Below are 21,310 nucleotides of genomic sequence, written 5' to 3' on the forward strand. Positions count from 1 at the left end.
CCCCCTTGGCCTCCGATGAGGAGACCTCGCCAACAATGATCTAGAATTGCATCTTCAGAATGCCCAACGGTCACTCCTTGGGTGCACGTTCTCGCATACCTTTGTTTGGGCTTTGACTTTGCACAAGCAAATTAGAGACAGACACAAACCCTAGTAGTAACAACATTCATCATCCTAGCAGGGTGAGGGAGCACATAACATGAAGGGTAATAAGGACAATAAGATTCTGAGAGCACTTAGGTGGCAAGAAAAAGACAGATGCAAAAGCTAAGAAGATGCTTGAGGGGAAGTTTAGGGAGGGCATTAGTGGAGTTTATCTTTCCAATCAAAAGAGCAAAAGCTGTATGAGAGAGAGAACTAATGTTTTTTCATTCATCATGTGGTAGGAAGGATTGTACCAAATGGCAGATTGAGGAAGTTTGCATTCTCTACCGTGGCCATCACCTTAGCTATACCTACACCTCCAACCTTGATTTTCTAATGCTGTTTAGCTTTTATCTGCTTTGAATTTAATGCGTTCTGAATGCAACACCTGCACGGTTGCCCAATAGCTCAGTGAAAGACCTACAAATATCCACTCGGACCCAAACACAAAGGAGCTCTTACCGCAATCTGGTGATTGAAAATAGCTCTCTGCCAAAGTCGAACTTGCAAGTGTATCAGAATGCGAAATAGTTTAGAGAGTCGAGACAGAGAGCGTGAAGAATTTGATGTTGAATTTTACTTGCTGGAGGTTGATGGTGAGGTCCTAGGAGACAGTAGGCGGTAGAGGTGTAGAGATGGCGACGGAAAAAAATAAAAAAAATACTATCAAGAAAACCTTCAAAATCCTAGGCGAAGCAAGGTGGAAACGGGCAATGCCCAGGTAAGGCCAAAAGGGGTTGAGCTTTGCTAAGAAAGGTGGGAGGGAGTGGTGGTGCTCGCCCAAACACCCCTCCCCCCCCCCCCCCTCCCCAAACACCACCCCCACCTCTTTCCTTCCCCTTAGTCGTGAAGGCTAAGTTGGGTCGTTGTGGTGGGCACTAGTGTCGCCAAGAATGGGTGGCGCATAAGGAGGTAGAAACAGGGACTGATGATGGGCATTGGTTGTGCACAGGGTCAACCGTGCGGGTTTCGTGGTTGCATATGGAGGGAGGGGATGGAACTGAAGTGATAACGAGGGGCGATGGAACTGAGAGATTGTGATTGTCTACACGATGTGCACCAAAACTCTGATACAAATGTTAGCCAAGGGTTTGCAGTACACAATCGTGTGGGGGAGAGAAGCACACAACTCAATAGTGATAGCATTAGATAATAAGTGGTGGTCTAATAGACCTCGTGATTGCTCACCGCTCAACCATAGATCCATTGAAGCTCACCCTCGAACATAGGGGGATAGTAGCGTTTGAGATATGGCTCCACATGCAAAGTCCCTAGCGTCCCAAACCACTAGTACCCGCCCATCGGATGTGAGCATGGAGTAGTTTGAAGGCCGCAAGTCTACGTTTGAGAAGCTCTCTCTTAGAGTGACTCATAAAGACACTTATATAGGCCTCCTACAAACTAGGAGTAAAATATAGCACATCTCATAAAAGCTATTAATCCTCGATTAAGACGTCTAATCCCTAGGCTAAGGTTAACCTAACGTGAAGGTCTTAGCCCTGATTAGCCTTGGGATGTAACATACTTTCCTCTTTTTGAACCATTGATGTCCTTGGTAATGAATCCAGAGAAGCGACTCTTCAGACCACGCACTAACTTTCATGTAGCCTCAATCCAAGATTGTCCATTCCATCCATCTGATGAAGTACTCAAAATATATGGAAAGGTGTGTGAATTGACAAGAGTTGGAGCCTCTCCCTTGTAAACATGCCACCCCTCCTCTAGTTCTCCTTCGTGCAGTCACCGTCCCCTTTACTATTCACGTTCACTTGCCTTCGCGTTCTCCCTCCCTTGTGTGCGTTGTCCCTCTTGGGCGTTTTTTGCCTCATGTTCGTTATCTTTTCAAGGTATTTTTGTTCGTAGTTTTTTTTTTTGTGTTTTTTGCCATGCTGCCCTTGTTCTTGTACGTCCTAGTCCCCACTTTGTCCTGCAAAGGAATTATTTTTATTTCAAAAGTGTTATTCTCATTAAATTTGATTTTTATACACAGAAAGATGCATAAAGGAATTATTTTTATTTCAGAAGTGTTATTCTCATTAAAATTGATTTTTATGCATAGAAAGATGCATAAAGGAATTATTTTTATTTCAAAAGTGTTATTCTCATTAAATTTGATTTTTATGCATTGCAACCATTCCTCTTTGCCTTCCCTCATCTTTGTGTCGCCTCCTCTTCGTGACCTCGCCTCACATACCACTCACGTTCATCAACTACTAGGATTATGCGCTTTTCTGTCCTCTTAAGGGTAGCGCATGGCGTTCAGTCTTCCGTCCCCAATAGATAGGTAATTTTTCGCAACACCTTTTAGCATTTGGGTTGCTTTATTTAGGCAAGTGTCGGTTTCATCTCTTTAGGAGGACTCCATGGTACTTAAGTAGGTTTTATCTAGGTTAGAAGCATCTTTGACAATGCCTCCACCTTTTGGGAGGCGTCTGCTATTGCCCGTCTATGGCAAGAGGACTTTGCCATTCTACTGTTGGATTTTGAGAAAGCCTATGACAAGGTGCATTGGGGCTTTCTCGATGGGACTATGTGCAAGATGGGTTTCCTTGTCGCTTGGTTTCGAGGTGTCTATGCTCTCTACTCGGCCTCTCGTAGTAAAGTTTTGATCAAGGACGCTTGGCGGCAGGTTTGTTCACACGGATCACTACCATGTGATAAATGACTATGAGAATCCTTATTGATTCAGAGAAAGGGATGTCATGTTGCATTGGAGCCTCCATAGGTGACTCGGGGATTCCTTCCAATTTTGCCTACAAAATAGGCACTTGCAAAATTGCTAAATTTGAATTGTGCAGTGAGGAATCCCACTCCAAGGATTTGGACTTCTAGGGGTTGGAATGGTTGTATTCTATAATATACTTACCTTATTAGACCCTTTGTCATAACTAGGGTTTGTACGGATGCAGAGGACTCTAGTCTACCCAATGCTCCATGAAGGGCCAAAGGTAAGGGGCAGATCAACCAGCTCCACCTAAATAGGGCAAGCTTTACAAAATTATCGATAAATGTCCATTGAGAGTTTCCATGGAAGGAGGTGAACCAAATCCTTGTTCCAGAACAGGAGAGTTTCAAAAAATAGCTTAGCAACATGTTGCTTGTCCAAAAAACTCCAAATATGTCTTTACCAAGGTAGAATATCATCTCTATTGCATGAGCTTAGAGAACATTGACAATTATCAATTAACCTCCTGAGGAAGAGGGGCCTTAGTTGCGAAGAAATAACCACAACCATATCTTTGAACACACAAGCTGGAGAAAACTCTCTCGGCTGAAATAGAAAAGTGAGCAACTTGTGGGGAGTATTGTGCAAAGGACAGAGAAGCTATTTAGCTTCTCTGTGCACCATCATGAAGGATCCACATTTTTAATTGTGTGGGTTGTGTAGCAAAGGAAAGTGCTTTAGCTCTTTTAACCTTGTATTCCGGAGGTATTGTCTTCGCTAGCTTCCTAGCATCACTTTTTGTTCTTCTGTTATCATACATGGAACATTGGGAAGAATCAAGTGACCCCCATCTTGAGGGAGGCAAATAAATGTTCATGGTGTAAAGTCCAAAACCTTAGAAATGAAGCTTTGTATAATAAGCCCATAAAGAGTGGACCTTAGACTAAATCCAAGCAATGTAAAAGCTAGTTCGAGATGAAGGAATCCATGCCTATTGTAAGTGGACAAGAGCCTTAAATATTGGCCACCAATATTGACTTAGAGCACATGGAAAGGATACCTTGATCCATAGATCAAGGGGAACACTTTTAGCAACTAATCACTCATCTAAACATGCTTAGTAAGGTCTAATCCTTGTATCCACAAGCCTATTTAAGAGGCATGAACTTGATGCAAAATAATGAGTGTTTTATTAACATTATCTTGTCCTCATTATGCTTTTTGATTAAGTTCTTAATCATATCTCATTAGAGATCATTTGTCACAAAATCCCTCACAGCTTGTTTTTCTACTGTTCATGTGTGGCATGTGGAGCTTGACATGACATACATGTATGGTTGGTGTAGCTTGACATGGTGTGTCTGTGTGGCATATGGAGCTTGACATGACAGTACATGTATGGCTAGTGTAGCTTGACATGATAGTACATGTGTGGCTTGTGGGGCCTGACATGGTGTACATGTATGGTTCATGGAGCTTGACATGATGTAATTCCTTGGGACTAGCTATCCTTGAGATCTTATGTATTTATGTTTTGGGAATATTCCGGAAGGATCATGAGCCCTCGACATTTCAGCTGATACAATTGAGCAGATGTGTGTTTCTTCTAGTCTAGCTGGACTCATGTGTGTGCATGACTTTGATTTTACCTTTGGATGACTTGTCTTGTTTGCCTGGACAATGCTTGAGATTTCTCCTTGTGTTGTCCATGGGGTCGGGGACGCTTGGGTGCCCTATGGACATGTATGTGCACACTTGTTTGGGACTGAGAGGTGGTCTACATGTGTTGTGCAAGTGGTAAGTGTCCTCAAAAACTCAATTTACAGCTTTATGGTTTCATATACTAATAATTATGGGTGCATGTTCACACTCTTATAAGTGGCCGGACAACTTATAAGTTGTACACATTGGGCTGGACTTATTTAATCCATGTGGCGGCCAAAGGATGGGCTATGGACAATATTTGGGCCATCCTCAAGTAGGCGCCCCCTTCTAGACCTAAAAAGCACGCGTGGAAGCTAACCATAAAGGGGGGAGAGAGAGAGAAATGAAATGATATATTAACGTCTTCAAAAGGCCAAAATGACCTATGAGACCATAAAGGGGGGAGAGAGAGAGAGAGAGAGAGAGCAGTCCATCTTTTGGTCCCTAGTGTGGTGTATTGTATAGATTTGTCATCTTCTTTTGTCTGGCATACATGTGTATTTTCATTTTTCATGATTGATTAGATTTCCGTGTTATAGTTGCCCTTCCGTTTACATTGGTATCAGAGCTTGGCTTTCTACACAGTTGTGTCTAATATGATGTTGGATATGGTTGTAAGGAGAGTCATTATCCGTGAGAGAAGGTTGGGTTTATGAGGTAGCCCTCGTCTTATTGTCGTGCCTCGAAAGAGGTTACTTTTGGTTTAAGCGACAGTGAGCGTGTGGAAAGACTTTGTGGCCCTCTTGTCTGTGTAGGGGCACTGTTGCACCCTTGTAGTATATTCGGTATCATACTTGTGGAGTTGGTAGAGAGTGAAGATGGGACACGGAAATTCTTTTCTTTCTGAAAATCTAGTAGATACATTATGGCCAGCTAGGCAGATTATTTTGTGGAGGATTCTATGAAAAGTACTTGCCGTATGCGGCAAGAGGATAGAGACAAGTATCATGTAGGGGCTTTGGCAGATAACGATCCACCGTTGTCTGCTAGGACTGAGAATCAGCAGGATATTGATGCCTTGCTGAATGAGGTTGAAGAGCTCTGTGCTTTGCAAAGAGATCGTGATGTACAGAGGGTCATTGAATCAAAGTCTCATGTCAAGGCAAATGTGGTCACTTTTGATGCAACTGTCCAATAGATGGGAATTGACAAACCTCGAGAGTTGGCTATTGCTTATTGAAAAAGCCGTGGCGATGTTGTTTCGGTTGATGAGGGCAAGTGGGTCTTCACACGACAGCCTCGTAGGCTATCCCGTGAAGGGAATTCCGATGATGTTGTGAAAGGGCATGCAGCTCGCACCAATGATGTAAAAGGATATGCCACCCAAGCAAGTGATGTAAGTGGGCGTGCAACTCGAGCAAGTGTTTTGAGGGGGCTTGCAGCCCATGCAATAGATATGAGGGGACATGCAACCCGAGGAGATGATGTACATCGAGATGTAGCTCGAGGGGATGATAAGGGGTTTTTCAGCCCATTTGAGAGATGCAAAAGATCTTCATGCATTGTTGGTGGTGTCTCCACCTTCTAGGTATTCCTGCTTCTAGAGTTCCATCCAGAGTGGAAGGTGTTACATGGGAAATCAGATGTAGATGTGGGCATTGTCACGATTGTAGACATGACGAGGATGATGATGTTTTAGAGCGTCGAGATGCTCGTCACAGCAAGAACGGCAAAGAGTTCAAGTCAGGGGACAAGGACATCAAATCCGAGAGTTCTAATGGAAAGTTGGATACCATTGAGGCACTTACTTTCGTAAGGCAATTCGAAATAACCTCTTGTACTGAGGAATTTGTTGAGACATCTATGCTCAGGCATGTGGGAATGCATCTTAAAGAGATTGCAAGTGACTGGTGGATGGCAAAGCTTTTGGATAGGACAACTGTCAACTGCCCATACATGGAGTGCTTCCAAAGAGCAATTTTATGATCAGTTCCTTCTCACTTTGAGAAGGATGTACAAAAGGAATGGGATTGGCTAACACAGGATGAAGGGGAATCCGTTTTCTATTATATTTTAAAGTTTTGGCGGATTCTCCTCAAAGTCACACCGTTCATGACGATTAGTGAGGATGAGAAGAAAAGAAAGTTTGAGTCAGGGTTGCAACGAATCATTCAGAAGAGCCTTGAAGTGTATCCCCACAACACGTTACAAGAGCTTATACACTCGGCCACTATTTTTGAGGAATGGCATGGTGAGGGAGCTTCAAAAAGACAAGAATTCAGCTCATACAAGGGAAAATTCAGAGCTGGAAATATGAGCAAAAAAAAGGGGTGGACAGCCACCTAAGTTAATGCCTAATGAGTCTGTGGATGCAAAAGGGGGCTCGGAAAAGAAGGGGGGGGGGGTCGGGGGGGAGGTGCAGACATCATATTTTTGATTGCATGAGAGAGGGGAAGCGCTTCACCTGTGGGAGAAAGGATCACATGAAAATTCAATGCTCCCAGAATCTCAAAAAGAATAATGTGTAAGATGCAAAACCGAGTGTGAATGTTATACCCGATGTTCAGGGTAACACTGCACATGAAGCAAAGAGCAAGATCTTATGCAAAGCTTGGGACAAGTTAAATGACCAAATAAATTTATTCTTTTTTGATAATGCCTTAATAGATAACTTTATATCCATACAGATGGCTGTTGCTCTTGGGCTAAAGTCCAAGGAATTGGGCATGGACTTTCATGCAGATGCTGCCTTTGAGAGTAAGGAAGTTAAGGTCACTCTCATCATTGGGAAGCTTTGCATACACATACATGGATATTTGGATCATGAAGACTTTCTCATGGCACCACTTAACGTGATGTGATGTGATATGATACTTGGGATGCCTTGGCATTATTGTTTGGATCCCAAGATTTTGCACAAAGAAAAGAAAGTTATGTTTATTCATAGGTGTAGGGAAGTTTGTATTGATGCGGGTACTACTAGGAGGACCATAGCCGTTGTAAGCCATATATCTATTTCAAAGGCGATAAAGAAATCATCAGCTTGTTCTTACTTGGTCTTTGTACGTGATAATGTTGAGCATGATGTTGTAACTCTCTTGTAGATCAAGATAAGATTGATTTCTTTAGTGAATATGCTGATTGTTTTGTTGATTCACTACCAAGGTAGTCAGCTCCAGAGAGGCCAGAGGATCATTGTATTGATATAATTCCTGGGAGCTCTCCTCCTAACCGACCTCCTTATAGGGTGAGTGTTGCCCAATAGGAGGAAATCATGACTCAAGTGAATGATTTTCTTGAGAAGGGTTAATAAGGCCCAATCAACAACATATCATTCACATAAAGTATAAGCACCAACAAAATCCCATGATCCTCTTTCACATAGAGGGTGCTCTCAATTGGATTGTTCTTGAAACCTTGGCTAGGCAAGCATAGTTGTCACAAAACGAAAATACGATACCGTACGATACGATACCGGACGGGAATTTTTGGTATGATATGAAATTTTTCGGATATCGTACGATAAAGTACGATTAAAAAAACACTTACAACCTATGGAGCTTCAAGCTTGAATGTGAGGGAAGGTTGGGAGGGGAGGAGTCTCCAGTGCTTGAGGAACCAAAACATGGATATGTGTCTCTCCCATTTGGATCTCCCGATTGTCTCCAAAAAAGAACTTGGATGGGTAATGCAATACTAAAGGTCTCCCAGTGTAGCGTTTATGACTAAGGGATCGTCCTTGCACAAATACGACCATTGCATCTAGGGTGATAGGTTTAGGGACTCCTCTCTAGATCAAAATGGCCATGTCCAAATCTTCTCCCACTTACATAACTTGAGAATCTAACTGTCTAGCCTACCGATACCAAGGATCTCCAAGTGATGCAATAAGATTTCTTCATCCTACCAGTCAAGCGTACACTACCAGTCTACCTTGCCAGATTTTTTAGGTCTCTCAACAACCCCATATGGAATACTGAGTGGACGCAAAAGTTGCGAAGTATTGCGAGCATTTGGGATCTTTGTTAAGCAGGGTTTCTATATTTTAAAAAAAAAAGCATTTGGATTTAATTTTTTTTTTGGGGAAAAAAAAATCCCTTGTATGATACGATATCGTATGGTACGAACCGTACGGTACGAATGGGTTCGTATCGGTACCAGAAACAACTATGTGGGCAAGTAAGAGTGTATCTTCTAATACCAAGATCTAGGAGCTTGTTTGAGATCATAAAGAGCTTTGTGGAGCTTACATACTTTGCCTTCGTGACCAGCTATGACATAATTAATGGGTTGATGTACATAAACTTTTTGCAAATGCCCATTGAGAAAAGCTGTTTTAATGTCCAATTGATGCACTTTCCATCCATGATTGGCAACCGATGAAACAACTCAATGAATAGTGGTCATACAAGAAGTGGGGACAAAAGTTTCGTCATAATCTATGCCTTTTTGTTGGGCATAGCCTTTGGCCACAAGTCTAGCCTTGTACTTGTCAATGGTATGATGTGGTTCTCTCTTAACCTTTTAACACCCACATAGTGCCAATAGGCTTCTTACCAAGTGGCAAGTCCACTAGATCCTAAGTGCCATTTTTATGAATGGCGTCCATCTCATGCTACATCGCGGTGATCGAGTGCTCATTGTCTTGAGTCTCGTTAAAAGAGTCTTGCTCATTTGTGTCACATAGCCAATGAGGCAGGGTTCTAGCTTCTTGCAAAGCTCACCTCTCTACATGTACCACATCCTCTATATTACGGGCTGCAATGGGCTGATTTTGATCACCCATATGATGTCCATTAGGCATGTTATGTGATTGATCTGACCTTACATCAATGCCCAATGGTAGTAGTCCCTCAAATACATTGTGTGAGGTTGTGAACATCATGTGCCTGTTTACCAAATTCAGTCCATGGTTGTGCCATGTCTCAACTCTCAAAAATCTTGAGTGGAAGGATTGTAGAGACGGTAACCTTTATTGCTACTACTAAAGCCCATAATAATACATTTTAAAGCCTTGTCAACCAGTTTACTCACAATTGTTGAGGCACATGTGCATATGCAAGGCATCATAAACCTAAAGGTAATCAAACAACCGTGAGTTTTCTTTCTTACTATGCTCTTAAAAGCATTGATGGTTTTTAATGCTTTTGTAGGGCATCTATTCAAAATATATGTAGCACACATGATGGCCTCCATCCAAACTTTGGGAGGCAGGCTCTCACCGTTTGCCATACATGTTGCTATCTCCATCGATGACATGTTTTTCCTCTTCGCAACACCATTTTATTGTGGTGTATATGGCAATGTACACTGATGTTTTATGGCCTTTTTTTCAAATAATGCTTTGACATATTCGTGCCCTTGATTTGAGTAGAGGGTTTGCTGTTGGGAATGAAGGTCTTGTGTGTGTATGAACCCACACTTATGAGTGGTAATGTTTGTGTGTGAACCTCCTCTTAAGAGGGGTATCAATAATATCTAGATATTTGTGTGCTATCACATAAGCAGCGATGTCAAGAGGAGAATCTTTGTAATCTATAAAGGTACTTGTACTTCATTGAATCAATCAAGCAACTATCACACTCTCTCGAAGAGCTTTGTTCTCTCTCTTCTCTCTTGATCCTTTTGCACACTCATTGCTATAACATGAAAATCTTCCAGCCACCATAGTTGTAGCTCTACCATTAACTTTAACATGGTATTAGAGCCATGTACCTTATTGACTTGTTGGCAGTCCAATTGTCCTTTTGATATGTGTTGGTTCTCTTTGGCGCTATGACTACCGCTTGGCTTGACTTAACACTGTATGTCTTCGGCCTATGCTTAGCACTATCCGCTTGCGATATGCGTGTGTGTCTCGCCACTGTTGTCCGTCGAGTCAGTAATCAATGTCACTTGCTTGTTCACCTTGCTACTTTGTGCTATCATGAGCATAGCCACATGGAAATCCATTTTGTCCCTACGAAACATGAGACGAACAAAATAGACGAAACATTCTCGATTGAAACAATCCACTCTCAATCGAAATGTCATTTTTTTCAAATTTGATTTGAAACAATGAAATAGAGAAACAGTCCTTGGTCAATTTCACCTAAGTTCACATGATATTGTTAAATTTTTTTACAAGTACTCAACTAGCTCTTATATTTTTTCCAATTTACAAATCCCAGTTTTATACTTTCGAGTCGAAATACCATTTTTGTCGGAATTCTATTTCTTGGTCAATTTCACCTAATTTGACATCCATATGTTGAAATTTCCCAAGTGCTCCACTAGCTCTTCAATTTATCACTTTCAAATTTATAAATCCGAATTTCATATATTAGTCTCAATTGCATCTAATTTCACATACAATTGTTGAAAAATTTTATAATTTCTTCAATTTCTCACTTTTCTCGAATTTATTAATCTGTCGCCTCTAGCTTCTTGAAGCCAAGTAGAGTTCGGAAACACCTCGGAACCGCTCCTTCGGAAAACACATCTTGGTCATCGTCCCCTCTAGAAAGTCCGAATCAAATCTTTCATAGGCTTTATCAGATCCTGCTGGTGGATCTTGGCCAAAGCGGTCGCCTCGTAGAAGGTCAAGATATTGTCCAAGATGCTTCGATCTTGAGTGAAACTGATCTCTGTACCATGAATCAAGTCGGAGAGGAAGGGCTATAATCTCTTGTTGATGGCCTTGGCCACAATTTTGTAGGCGGTCCCTAGGAGGGTGATGGGTCTCCATTGCCGAATCTCCAATATGTCACTACTCTCCTTGGGAATCAAGTGGATCGTTCCTTTGACAATCTCTCGGGCATGGCTCCCGTAACCATTATCTTGTTGAAGGCATCTTTGAGACCGCCTTCCATGAGATCCCAATGTCGTAGAAATAAGAAGATTGGAAGCCCATCGTTAGTCAGGCATTTGCTCTAGGTAGTGCTGTCAAAGCCTCCGTCGGCTCCTTAGATGTGAAGGGGGTTAGGAGGAAGGTCTGGAGAGCGTGAGGGACTATCTCTTTCACATGTCCCGCTAGACTCGTTCACGCGCATCCAGCGCCTGTGAGGATACGGGGTCACTCGTGAGAAGAGAGCTGAAGAAATTTGTGGCAATGGCTCTCACATGAGGGGGTCTGTAACAATGGAGCAATCTTGGCCTCGCAACCTTCGGATACCATCTCTCGATCTCTATGGGCTTGCAATCTCAAAGAACTCCTTAGTGACTCTGTCTCCCGCCTCTGTGTCCAAAAAGAGGTTGTAGCATGGTATCTGAACTTTTCCCTTCGCTCCTCCATGGATCTAAGCTCTGTATGGGTGGCATCTAGTTGACTTCGAATCCATAGGCTATTTGGTGTACTCTCCTCAAGTTGCTGCAGAGAAGCTAGGTCCTTGTGAATGCTCCTCTCTTGCTCTCGAAAGCTAGTCAATCTACTTTTTGTTGCCTTTTGTAATATATTGCTAATCTCTCCAAGGCCTCCATCTAAGATAACTGCGGCTTCTCTTGAGTGAAAATCTAGACCCTCCCAAATCTCCTCAATCATTGTATGACTCTCAGAGTCTTGGATAAGGCTATCTGGAATCCGGGTACTCAAATGTCGGTCTTATCTCCAAGGGTCCTTTAGGGAGAGAATAACCGGTGCATGATCGGAGAAAGAAGGGCTTGGTAAAATACCAATCATGCCACCATGATCACAAGCCCACTCATCTACATAGAACCGATCTAATCGGGAGATGTTAGGCCCTAGGGTTAATACTCTTGTCGGATCTAGAGAAACTACGACTCTTAGGGTTGCGTCCAAACTCTTGAAGATGCCAAAGGTCCTATCCCTTGAGAGTCAAAATCAGCTCCTCCCAAGGTGGACACTCTGTACTAGATATTGTAGCCATGCTATCTTTGAGTCTGTCCTCTGTTGACTTTAGCATGTTAAAATGCCCGCCCATACAACAGAAATCCACCTGTGACGAGGACCGACAAACTTTTCTCTTGAAGGTGGCCCTACTTGTTATCACGTTTGGCGCATATACATTCAGGAAGCCCACACAATCCTCTTCAATTTTGATGGTCAACCCCACCGGGCTCGTCTAGTAACAATGATTGGAGAGTTGACCACTGGTGGCAGTAGTAGTTGCTCAATAACATAAATGCATTCTCCTTTTGTCCCGGAGGGGCCAAAAGAATGGGACCAGAAGGTGTGGCTCTTGCCTTGCAAGAGCTTCCCGCAACAGCAGGTACGTCGTCCCTCTAATAGATGGTGCTCCTAAATGAAGAGAATGTCAATGGGTCCACCAACTATTGTTCTCTGGAGCTCCTCTCTAAGGACACCATGCCTCTGAAAGCACTATAGGTCTCCCAAATGGTTGATGTTCCAAGAGACAATCTGCATAATTAAGATCGACAAGAAGCGATATTGTCTGCATTGCCCTCCACTCGAAGAGTCTTGGGCGTGGGTTTCGATGGAGAGTAATCATTGTTGGTCTTGGGGCAGGGTCGCGTCGGATGGGCATGAATCTTGGTCTCCATGTGGAGGCACTTTGGTCGAGCTGTGGAGGGGTAAGGGGTATTACCATTGAAAGATGAAAAAATACAAGAAGTAGCACCTCCATGTTAGAGGACATCATTTCCCTTGTCTTATCTCTAAGGCTGGAGCTACCTAACTCCATCCGAGCCAAGGGCCAGAGGTGGGTAATTACATCAGTGAGACACAGATCATGTAAATGGTGTGAGCTCTATGGCCTGCCCTTGAATAGCGGGAGACATTTATTCCATGCTCCAATTCGTCTCCTCTGGTGTACTGAGTGGGAAGATCATCATCGCACCACTCTCTCGGGTGGACGGTATGGAGTAATATAACACCACACAAATGCGAATGGGGGTAGTGGACCCCTGGAGGCATCCTCTTGGATTGCCGACGAGGACAAGCTCTAGCTAGATGTCCCATCTGTCGATAGATGAAACATTGGCGTGGGAGGTTAGAGTACTCAACTCTCTGCAAAATAGGGTTCCCCCGAAGGCTAGGCAGTGATATGGCATGGACTCCAAAGAGGCAATGCAGATACGAAGAGCAAGAATTGAAGCATAGTTTCTTGAGATAGGCCACCTTGGCCTTATTTTCTTCTTGATACATAGTTTCCAATACATCCATTGTACGTTGTGAAATCTTGCATGACTAGACGCTTGGAATAATTGACCTCTTGACAGACAAAGAGATAAGAGCTATGGCTTGGACATCATGCGCATGCCATCTTCTCTATTCCTATGTTGTGAAGTCTTGCAAACATTGCACCCACCACTCCTGTCAAGGTACAGTAGGTGCAATGTTTGCAAGACTTCACAACGTAGGAATAGAGAAGATGGCTCATCACCATCAACATATCCCCAGAGACCCTTGCTACCACAACAAGTTCTTGACCATAAAACTCCAAGAGGAGTAGTTGCTTCCATCAAGCTTGTCCTTTTGGGACAAAACACCAAAGACTCTTTTTTTTTTTGCATTCTATGCCATTTTCCAGAATGCACTCACAAGAACTGACGACAGGCACAAATATCATGTATGCAACCCAAATATGTACTCATGTGTACTTCCAAGCACAATGAGCACAAACTGCCACCGAACGCAGTCACTTGTACTTGTCTTGCGTAAACCTGTTGCAAGAAACTGAAGAAAAGAGTGGACAAAGCCTCGATTTTGCACTTACGGTTGTAGCCGACTTCGGAATAGTATTGTGTGTAGAGGTGATGTACAGAGCAAGAGGAGAACTCAATTGAAGAAAAAATTGAATTAGGGCTTGGTTGTCCAGATGAATGAGCATGTCGTACAGTTTTGAAATTAGGGTTTGCTGATTTTGACAGGACATGCCAATTGGGGGTGTGTTGTTATGTACCCTATGCGAATAGTTTTGGTAGATTTTGAGCGGAAACCTTTGAGGCTTGAAATGAGCAAAAACCCTAACTAAAGGAAGAACTCTTTGCTTTGATAATAAATGTTGGCCCACATGAATCTACTGTTAGGGTTTGATAAACTCACGGACACGCACACGCACAGTGAGGAAGTTTATTCACATCCCATCATACCTCATTCATTTACATCACATCACATATCATTCATTCATTTATATCACATATCATTCATTCACCTTGAGGGATTGAGGGTTCTACTCTTGTTTGAAGCAAGAGTGGCCACCAATTCACTTTGGAGAGGATTAGGCAAAAAACAATTGAATTATTAAGAAATTCAATGTAGATGGCTCAGGACAGGAGTAGAGTAACAGTGCATAAACACCATTAAGCTTTTACAAAGGGGGAGGCTTCTATTTATAGGAAAAAGTGAGCCTCTAACCAAGCAAACTGATTCTAGAATTTTTCAGATCAGTTTGGTCAATTTTTGACCATTTTTGGGTCAGTAAAGTGGAAAATGGCACCACTACCATTATCAAGGCCTCCCATCCCATCACCTTAAAGGGGAGAATGTCACCACTGCCATTCTCCATTACATTGAAGGAAGAATGGTATAAGATGAAGAGTGGTGGGATTAAGGACCAACAAAAACAATTAAAAAACTGAAATTTGACACCTCAGAGTGGGGATCTCCCCTCATGAAAGAGGCATCTTTTTTCTCATCATTACCTCCAATTTTTAATCAATAAAATGAGATATTTCATCTCTCCTTTCTCCTATTTCAAAACTAGATCTTGCATGTATATTCACACAATAATGAAAGTGACAAGTACAAGTAATAAAAATAAAACCTAGTCTAGGTGTCCTTTCACACCAAACGTCTAGGGGGGAAAATCTGTAGGATAAAATTGCCCTTGAAGTTATGCCTATTCACATGTAGCACTACATATAAGCATATGCCTTCAATTGTATGCACTAAACCCTACCATTGAGGGTTCAAAATTGACGTTGGAGAGTTGCTATTTCATGCTATATCAAACACCTTAGATTTGAGCACTCAATTTCATCCTCCAACTTTTTGTTTGTCATTAAGGGGGCGCTTTGCACTAATGCTCATTAAGGAGTGCCATTAAGCATCTAATATCTATGTAACGGGTTTTGACATTGCCGTTGAGAGTGTCAAGTACTAAGACCATCCTCATGGCATCATACCAAATAAATAAGTTCATGGGGGAGGGCTTTTACATGGCTTTTACATGTTAAGTACATGCTTATGAGGAAATTCCTATGGGGGATTGTAAGTGTGAGATATCCTTGTCTAGCTAGGGGAGATAAAGTGTGGAATGAACGGGCACTCAATGTCATTGCATTAGACCTAGGTGACTACATAATACACCACATAGTAGGCAAGGACACATCAAAGACTACATGGGATAAGTTAGAGAATTAAATTGGAGCTAAGGGTGAAATTTCTAAAATTGCTTTGAAAATCAAATTCTTTGGTTTGGACATGTCACATGGTCAAGATTTCTCTACTCACCTAAACTACATTAAGAGTTTTTGCTACAACTTGCATCTATTGAAGCACCCATTGATGAGGAGGATTCCTTGTTGTCCTACTCAACAGTGTACCCAATGGGCCATGTGGGACTGTGTCCACCTACAAAAATCTACCTAATCCAACCTTTGAAGGAGTTGTTGGTGCCCTCTTAGAAGAGGAAAGGAGGATCAAGGAAAAGGCAACACATGTACCAGAACAAGCATACTTAAGCAAAGGTTCCTACACGGAGCCATCATCAAAAGCGAAGGGTAAAATGAAGTGCAATTGTTGTGGCAAGAACAATCACTTGGAGAAGGATTGCTACGGCCTCTAGCTTAGGCTAACCATGCCCATGATGATTGGGCATTCTAATCACCAAAGGCCATAAGGCCACCTTCACTTCCTACCTTGTGTAAAACATCATTTGAGCTAAGATGGTGAAAATCTATGTAAAACAGAATAGGTTAAATCCATATATGCTAAAGGGATGGATATCACTTGAGGGGGAGATTGTTGGGAAAAATCAAGTGACATGCATCTTGGGGGAGCCAACTAAATATTCATGGTGTAAAGCCCCAAAACCTTATATATGAAAGCCTTGTAATATTGAGCCCATAAAGAGCACCTTAGAGTAAATCCAAGCAAAGTAAAAGCCAGTAAGAGAAAGAATCCTGCCTATTGCAAGCGGGCAAGTGCCTTGAATATTGGCCACGAATGTTGACTTGGAACACATGGAAAGGGTATCTAGATCCACAAATCAAGGGGAGCACTTTTAGCACCTAATCACTCATTTAAACATGCTTAGCATGATCTAATCCTTGTATCCACAAGCCTATTTAAGAGGCATGAAACGAATGCAAAATAATGCGTGTTTTATTATCATCCTGCCCTCATTATGCTTTGTGATTAAGTTCAATCATCCATATGCTAATACATGGCTCTAATCAACTATGATCCTCCGTGATTAACCTCTGTTCATTCTCTTCATGGAGGGTCCGTGGCCACATGTACAGCATGCAGGAAGAGATACCTTTCTTGTCAAGGGCATGATAGCTGTTGGTTGGGTAAAGTGCGGGCATAAACTTTAGTAGTTTCACATTCATCTTGTCTCTGTCCAGCTATGGAGATCTTGAACCTTTTAGTTTTTGCATTTATCTTCTTTATGCAGGGCTATAGCGATCTTGAATCATTCTACATTGCTTTGCCAGCTTTTAAGAGTCTTGTCTTCTTCTTGTTCCTGCAAAGCTATGATGATCTTGGATTTTCGCTGCTCTTAGGTTTTCATATTTCTCTTCTCTGCACTTGGCCATAGAGATTTTGAATAATTTTACATTGCTTTGTGAGCTTTTAATTGATCTCACATCTTTACTGTACGTATGGTGACCTTGTATGTATTCTCTCAAGGAATTTTGCATGTGGCCCGTGTTTTTGTTCCTAACTAGGTAGTCATGGCAAACATTAGTATTTATGGCCATGGAGAACCCTATTTGGCTTTGACACAGTGGGCATACGGGGCACTTTACAGACAACAATGATGATTACCCTGTCTTGCATGTATTAAGCTATCAGTTTTTTTAAAGTTTCTATGGCGAGTTTTGATATTTATGGCTGTGGAAAACATTTGTTTGCCTCTGAGTAGCCTTTTGGTGTGAGCAGGATCATGGGCTTCGCCGGCACCTCCACTTGAAGAGCTCCTCCCAGGCTTCCCTGGCTTGTTGATTCAAGAGGAAACAACACAACCCCTTCCTTTGCCAGAGGAAGAGGAAACATTGTCCCCAATAGTCGCTGCTGGGGAGAGTTCTCTCAAAATAATAGAAGAGGCAAGAGCAGCGCCATCATCTTCTTCATTGCCATCTCTGAAACTGGTTGCCCCGAACAGGCCCCTTGCAGGGAACAGAGGGCAAGCTATTAAAGTTAGGGCCAATCATTTCAAGGTAAACTTCCATCCCGGAGACAACATTTATCAGTATGATGTAGACATCAGCCCCAAAATCTCATCCAAGGGCATTGCACGCACCCTTGAGCATCAGCTGGTTGATGCCTACGTTTCTGAATTCAATGGGAAACTGCCAGTTTATGATGGCAGCAAAAGTATATACACCCATGGCCCCCTTCCATTTGAGCACCGTGAGTTTATTGTCACTCTATCGGAGGAGAAGGAAATCTCTGGCAGAGAGAAGAAGTTTACTGTAACAATCCGCCATGTTTCTACTCTGAACAGGCAGAACTTGGAAGATTTTCTTCAAGGCAAGCAGGTACCCACCCCTCAAGAGCATCTCCAAGCTCTGGATGTTTTGCTCAGAGAGCATCCTGCATTACATTTCATACCAGTTAGCAGGTCCTTCTTCAAAAGTGAACTGGGCAGTGCTCCCTTGGAGGGAGGGCTTGTTGCGTTGAATGGGTTCTACCAAAGTCTTCGACCTACAGAGGATGGACTGCAACTTAATGTTGATTTGTCCACAACAGCATTTCATGCTAGCATTCCTGTTATCGACTTCCTCAGGCAGCAGCTCAGGAACTTTGATCCACACCATGGACTGACAGATATGGTACGCTTGAAGGTTAAGAAAGTACTTGCTCGTTTAAAGGTGCAGGTCATTCACAGGCAGACACCTCGGAGGTACAGAATTTCTGGCTTGTCCACAAGCCCAACAAAAGATCTGAAGTTCCCTATGGAAGGATTGGAAGAAATGCGGGTAGTGGACTACTTCAAGCGTACATACAATTACGTGATTGAGTACCCGGAGCTGCCATGTTTGCAAGTTCAAGCCAACAAGCCCAGTTACCTCCCAATGGAGGTATGTGTGATCTGTGATGGCCAGAAGTATGGTGGCAAGCTCAACGAGAGACAGACTACGAGCTTGAGGGGGTTGGCATGTGTATTGCCTAGAGTGCGAGAAGCTAAAATCCGCAGCATTATGAACAAAGATGATGGTCCGGGCAGGTAGTTTCTTCCTAATCGTTCATGGCAATGGCTATAGGCTTTGTTCTTGCTAGTTAAGGTGAAATAATTGTGATAGTTATGAACTAATGTCGTTGTAGTAGTCATTTTAGTCCTTGCCTGTGTTATAATATTTGAATCTTAACTGCTGCAGAGGGGAGCATGTTGGGAATTTTGGTGTGGAAGTGGTCACTGAGCTGACTGTGGTGAATGCTCGTCTTCTACCTCCCCCAAAGCTCAGATATGGAGATCAAGGGAAAGTCACCGAGATAATTCCTAATTTGGGTGCATGGAATTTAATGAACTCCTGTGTTGTGGAGGGTGGGACTGTGGCTTATTGGGCTTTGATAAGCTTTGATCAGACTGTAAATGTCCACATGGCTGCTGATTTTGTCTCTAGTTTGAGCAGAAGGTGTAATGAACTAGGTGTTAGAATGGCCGGACAGACGGTAGTTCCTCCCCTTTTGCGAAGGTCCGAGGATCTTGAGAGCCCAAGACTTGAGAAGTATCTGAGACTTGTCCATGATCAGGCGTCTCGAGCCATTCGTACAATCAGCCATGGTCAAACAGGACAGTTGCAACTTTTAGTTTGTGTTATGGCTGAGAAACATTCAGCTTATGGGGAGCTAAAAAGGATTTGTGAGACCCAGATAGGCATTGTAACCCAGTGTTGTCTGTCAAAGCATGTAAAACAGTGCAAATCTCAGTACCTTGCAAATTTGGCTTTGAAAGTGAATGCAAAGGTGGGGGGAAGAAATGTTACATTGGCACTCGAGCTCCCTCTGATGTGTCCTGTGTTCAATAGACCCACAATCATATTTGGGGCAGATGTCACCCATCCACCTCCAGGTGATGACGCAGGACCCTCCATTGCTGCTGTGGTAGCCAACATAGACTGGCCATCTGCCAACAGATACATAGCGCGAGTCCGGGCTCAAGCCCATAGGGTGGAGATAATAGAGAACTTGAGGGAGATGGTCCAGGAGCTCTGGCACGAGTTTTGTGAGAAGACCAGGAGCCGGCCAGATCGTGTTATCATGTTTAGGGATGGTGTGAGTGAGGGACAGTTTGATGAAGTTTTACAGAAGGAGGTTGTGGCATTAAAGGAAGCCTTTGAAGAGGTGGGAGGACCGGGTTATAGGCCCTTGATCACATGGGCAGTGGTTCAGAAGAGGCATCATACCAGGCTATTCCCTGCTGACAGATACAAGGACAAAAACAACAATATCTTACCTGGAACTGTGGTTGACTCAATCATCACACATCCAAGGGAGTTTGATTTTTTTCTCTGTAGTCATGCTGGGATTCAGGGCACCAGCAGGCCTACACATTACCATGTTCTTTGGGATGAAAACAATTTCAAGTCTGATGATCTGCAGGGGTTGGTGTATAATCTGTGCTATACCTATGCTAGGTGTACTCGTGCTGTTTCTGTTGTTCCCCCAGCTTATTATGCTCACCTTGCAGCTTACAGGGCTCGCCTCTATCTGGACTTGCAGGATTCGGATACTGCTACTCTCCGGGGTGTGCGTTCCAGGACTGCATCAAGTGGTGGGGGTGGAAGTTCTAGAGCTGCTCCTCCTGCTGTCCCACCTCTCCCTCGCGTGCGGCGAAATGTAGAGGAAGTCATGTATTTCTGTTGAGAATACTGGCATTCTGTACTTGCTTGTCGGACCTTCAAGACTTACATTTTTGTCAATCTCTTGTGACCATAGTGCTTGGGTTATGGTTTTTGAACATTTTTGTCAGACCTCTTGTGACGATTGTGCTTGGAGTAATATGATTTTTGAACATTTTTGTTAAATCTCTTCTGGCCATTGTGCCTTAAGCATGGTTTTGCATGATACAAGGACTTCCTAGGAATTGCCCAGTGCAATGTTTTGTGGCATAGCTTAATGCAATCTAGTTAAACTGCCAAAATAAAAAATCAAAGACCTTTGCCATTTTGGTTTTGTGCATGCAATCTTTAGGGCATGAACGCCTGCCACTCTCTTGGCATGCAGTTTTGAGGCATATGTCCCGTAAGTACCCTTGCATGCAATGTTGCAGGTGCATGAAATGCATCACACATGCAGCATCAAAGCATACATGCTTTCGAGATAAGTTTGTGACTAATTCTGCAAGCAACTTTTGTAAGCTGGCCTGGTTCCTTCTCTTGTTGGTTGATATTCTGATGCTGTTTCGTCTTACGGATTTCTGCTGAGAATATTGACATCCTGTACTTTGCTTGGCCTGACCTGCAAGACTCCCATTTTTTACTTATCTCTTCCAGCCATAGTGCCTGGAGTATGGTTTCTGGATGTTACAAAGGACCCCCTGTGTAGTACTGCCATGTGCAAAGTTTTCTTTGGCATAGCCTTAAAGCAATCTAGTAGAACTGCAAAAATCAGACCAGAATCGTTGCCATTTTGATCTTGTGCATGTAGTGTCTTAAGACATGATACTTTCAAGTCCCTTGGCATGGAGTTTTGATGGCATGCTTGCCATCAAGACCCTTCACATG

General features: G+C 42.9%; 1 protein-coding gene across 2 annotated transcripts in view; it reads left to right on the top strand.

The window, feature by feature from the left end:
• LOC147614856 (protein argonaute PNH1-like) overlaps positions 1–20,611 on the top strand; it is a 74,489-nt gene extending 53,878 nt beyond the window's left edge. The window contains exons 2-4 of one of the 2 annotated variants that reach the window (XM_086780174.1): positions 17,523–18,810; positions 18,962–20,188; positions 20,307–20,611. In XM_086780174.1, the coding sequence (XP_086636300.1) occupies positions 17,523–18,810; positions 18,962–20,188; positions 20,307–20,427 (2,636 nt within the window). In that variant the 3' untranslated portion in view covers positions 20,428–20,611. Of the gene's footprint in view, positions 1–17,522; positions 18,811–18,961 lie in introns of both variants that reach the window. The other variant, XM_086780173.1, reaches the window with a different exon arrangement.
• Positions 20,612–21,310: the final 699 nt, after the last annotated feature.

Source organism: Cibotium barometz, chromosome 41 (genome assembly GCF_041138505.1).
Source record: "Cibotium barometz isolate CiBa-2024 chromosome 41, ASM4113850v1, whole genome shotgun sequence".
Lineage (NCBI taxonomy): Eukaryota > Viridiplantae > Streptophyta > Polypodiopsida > Cyatheales > Cibotiaceae > Cibotium > Cibotium barometz.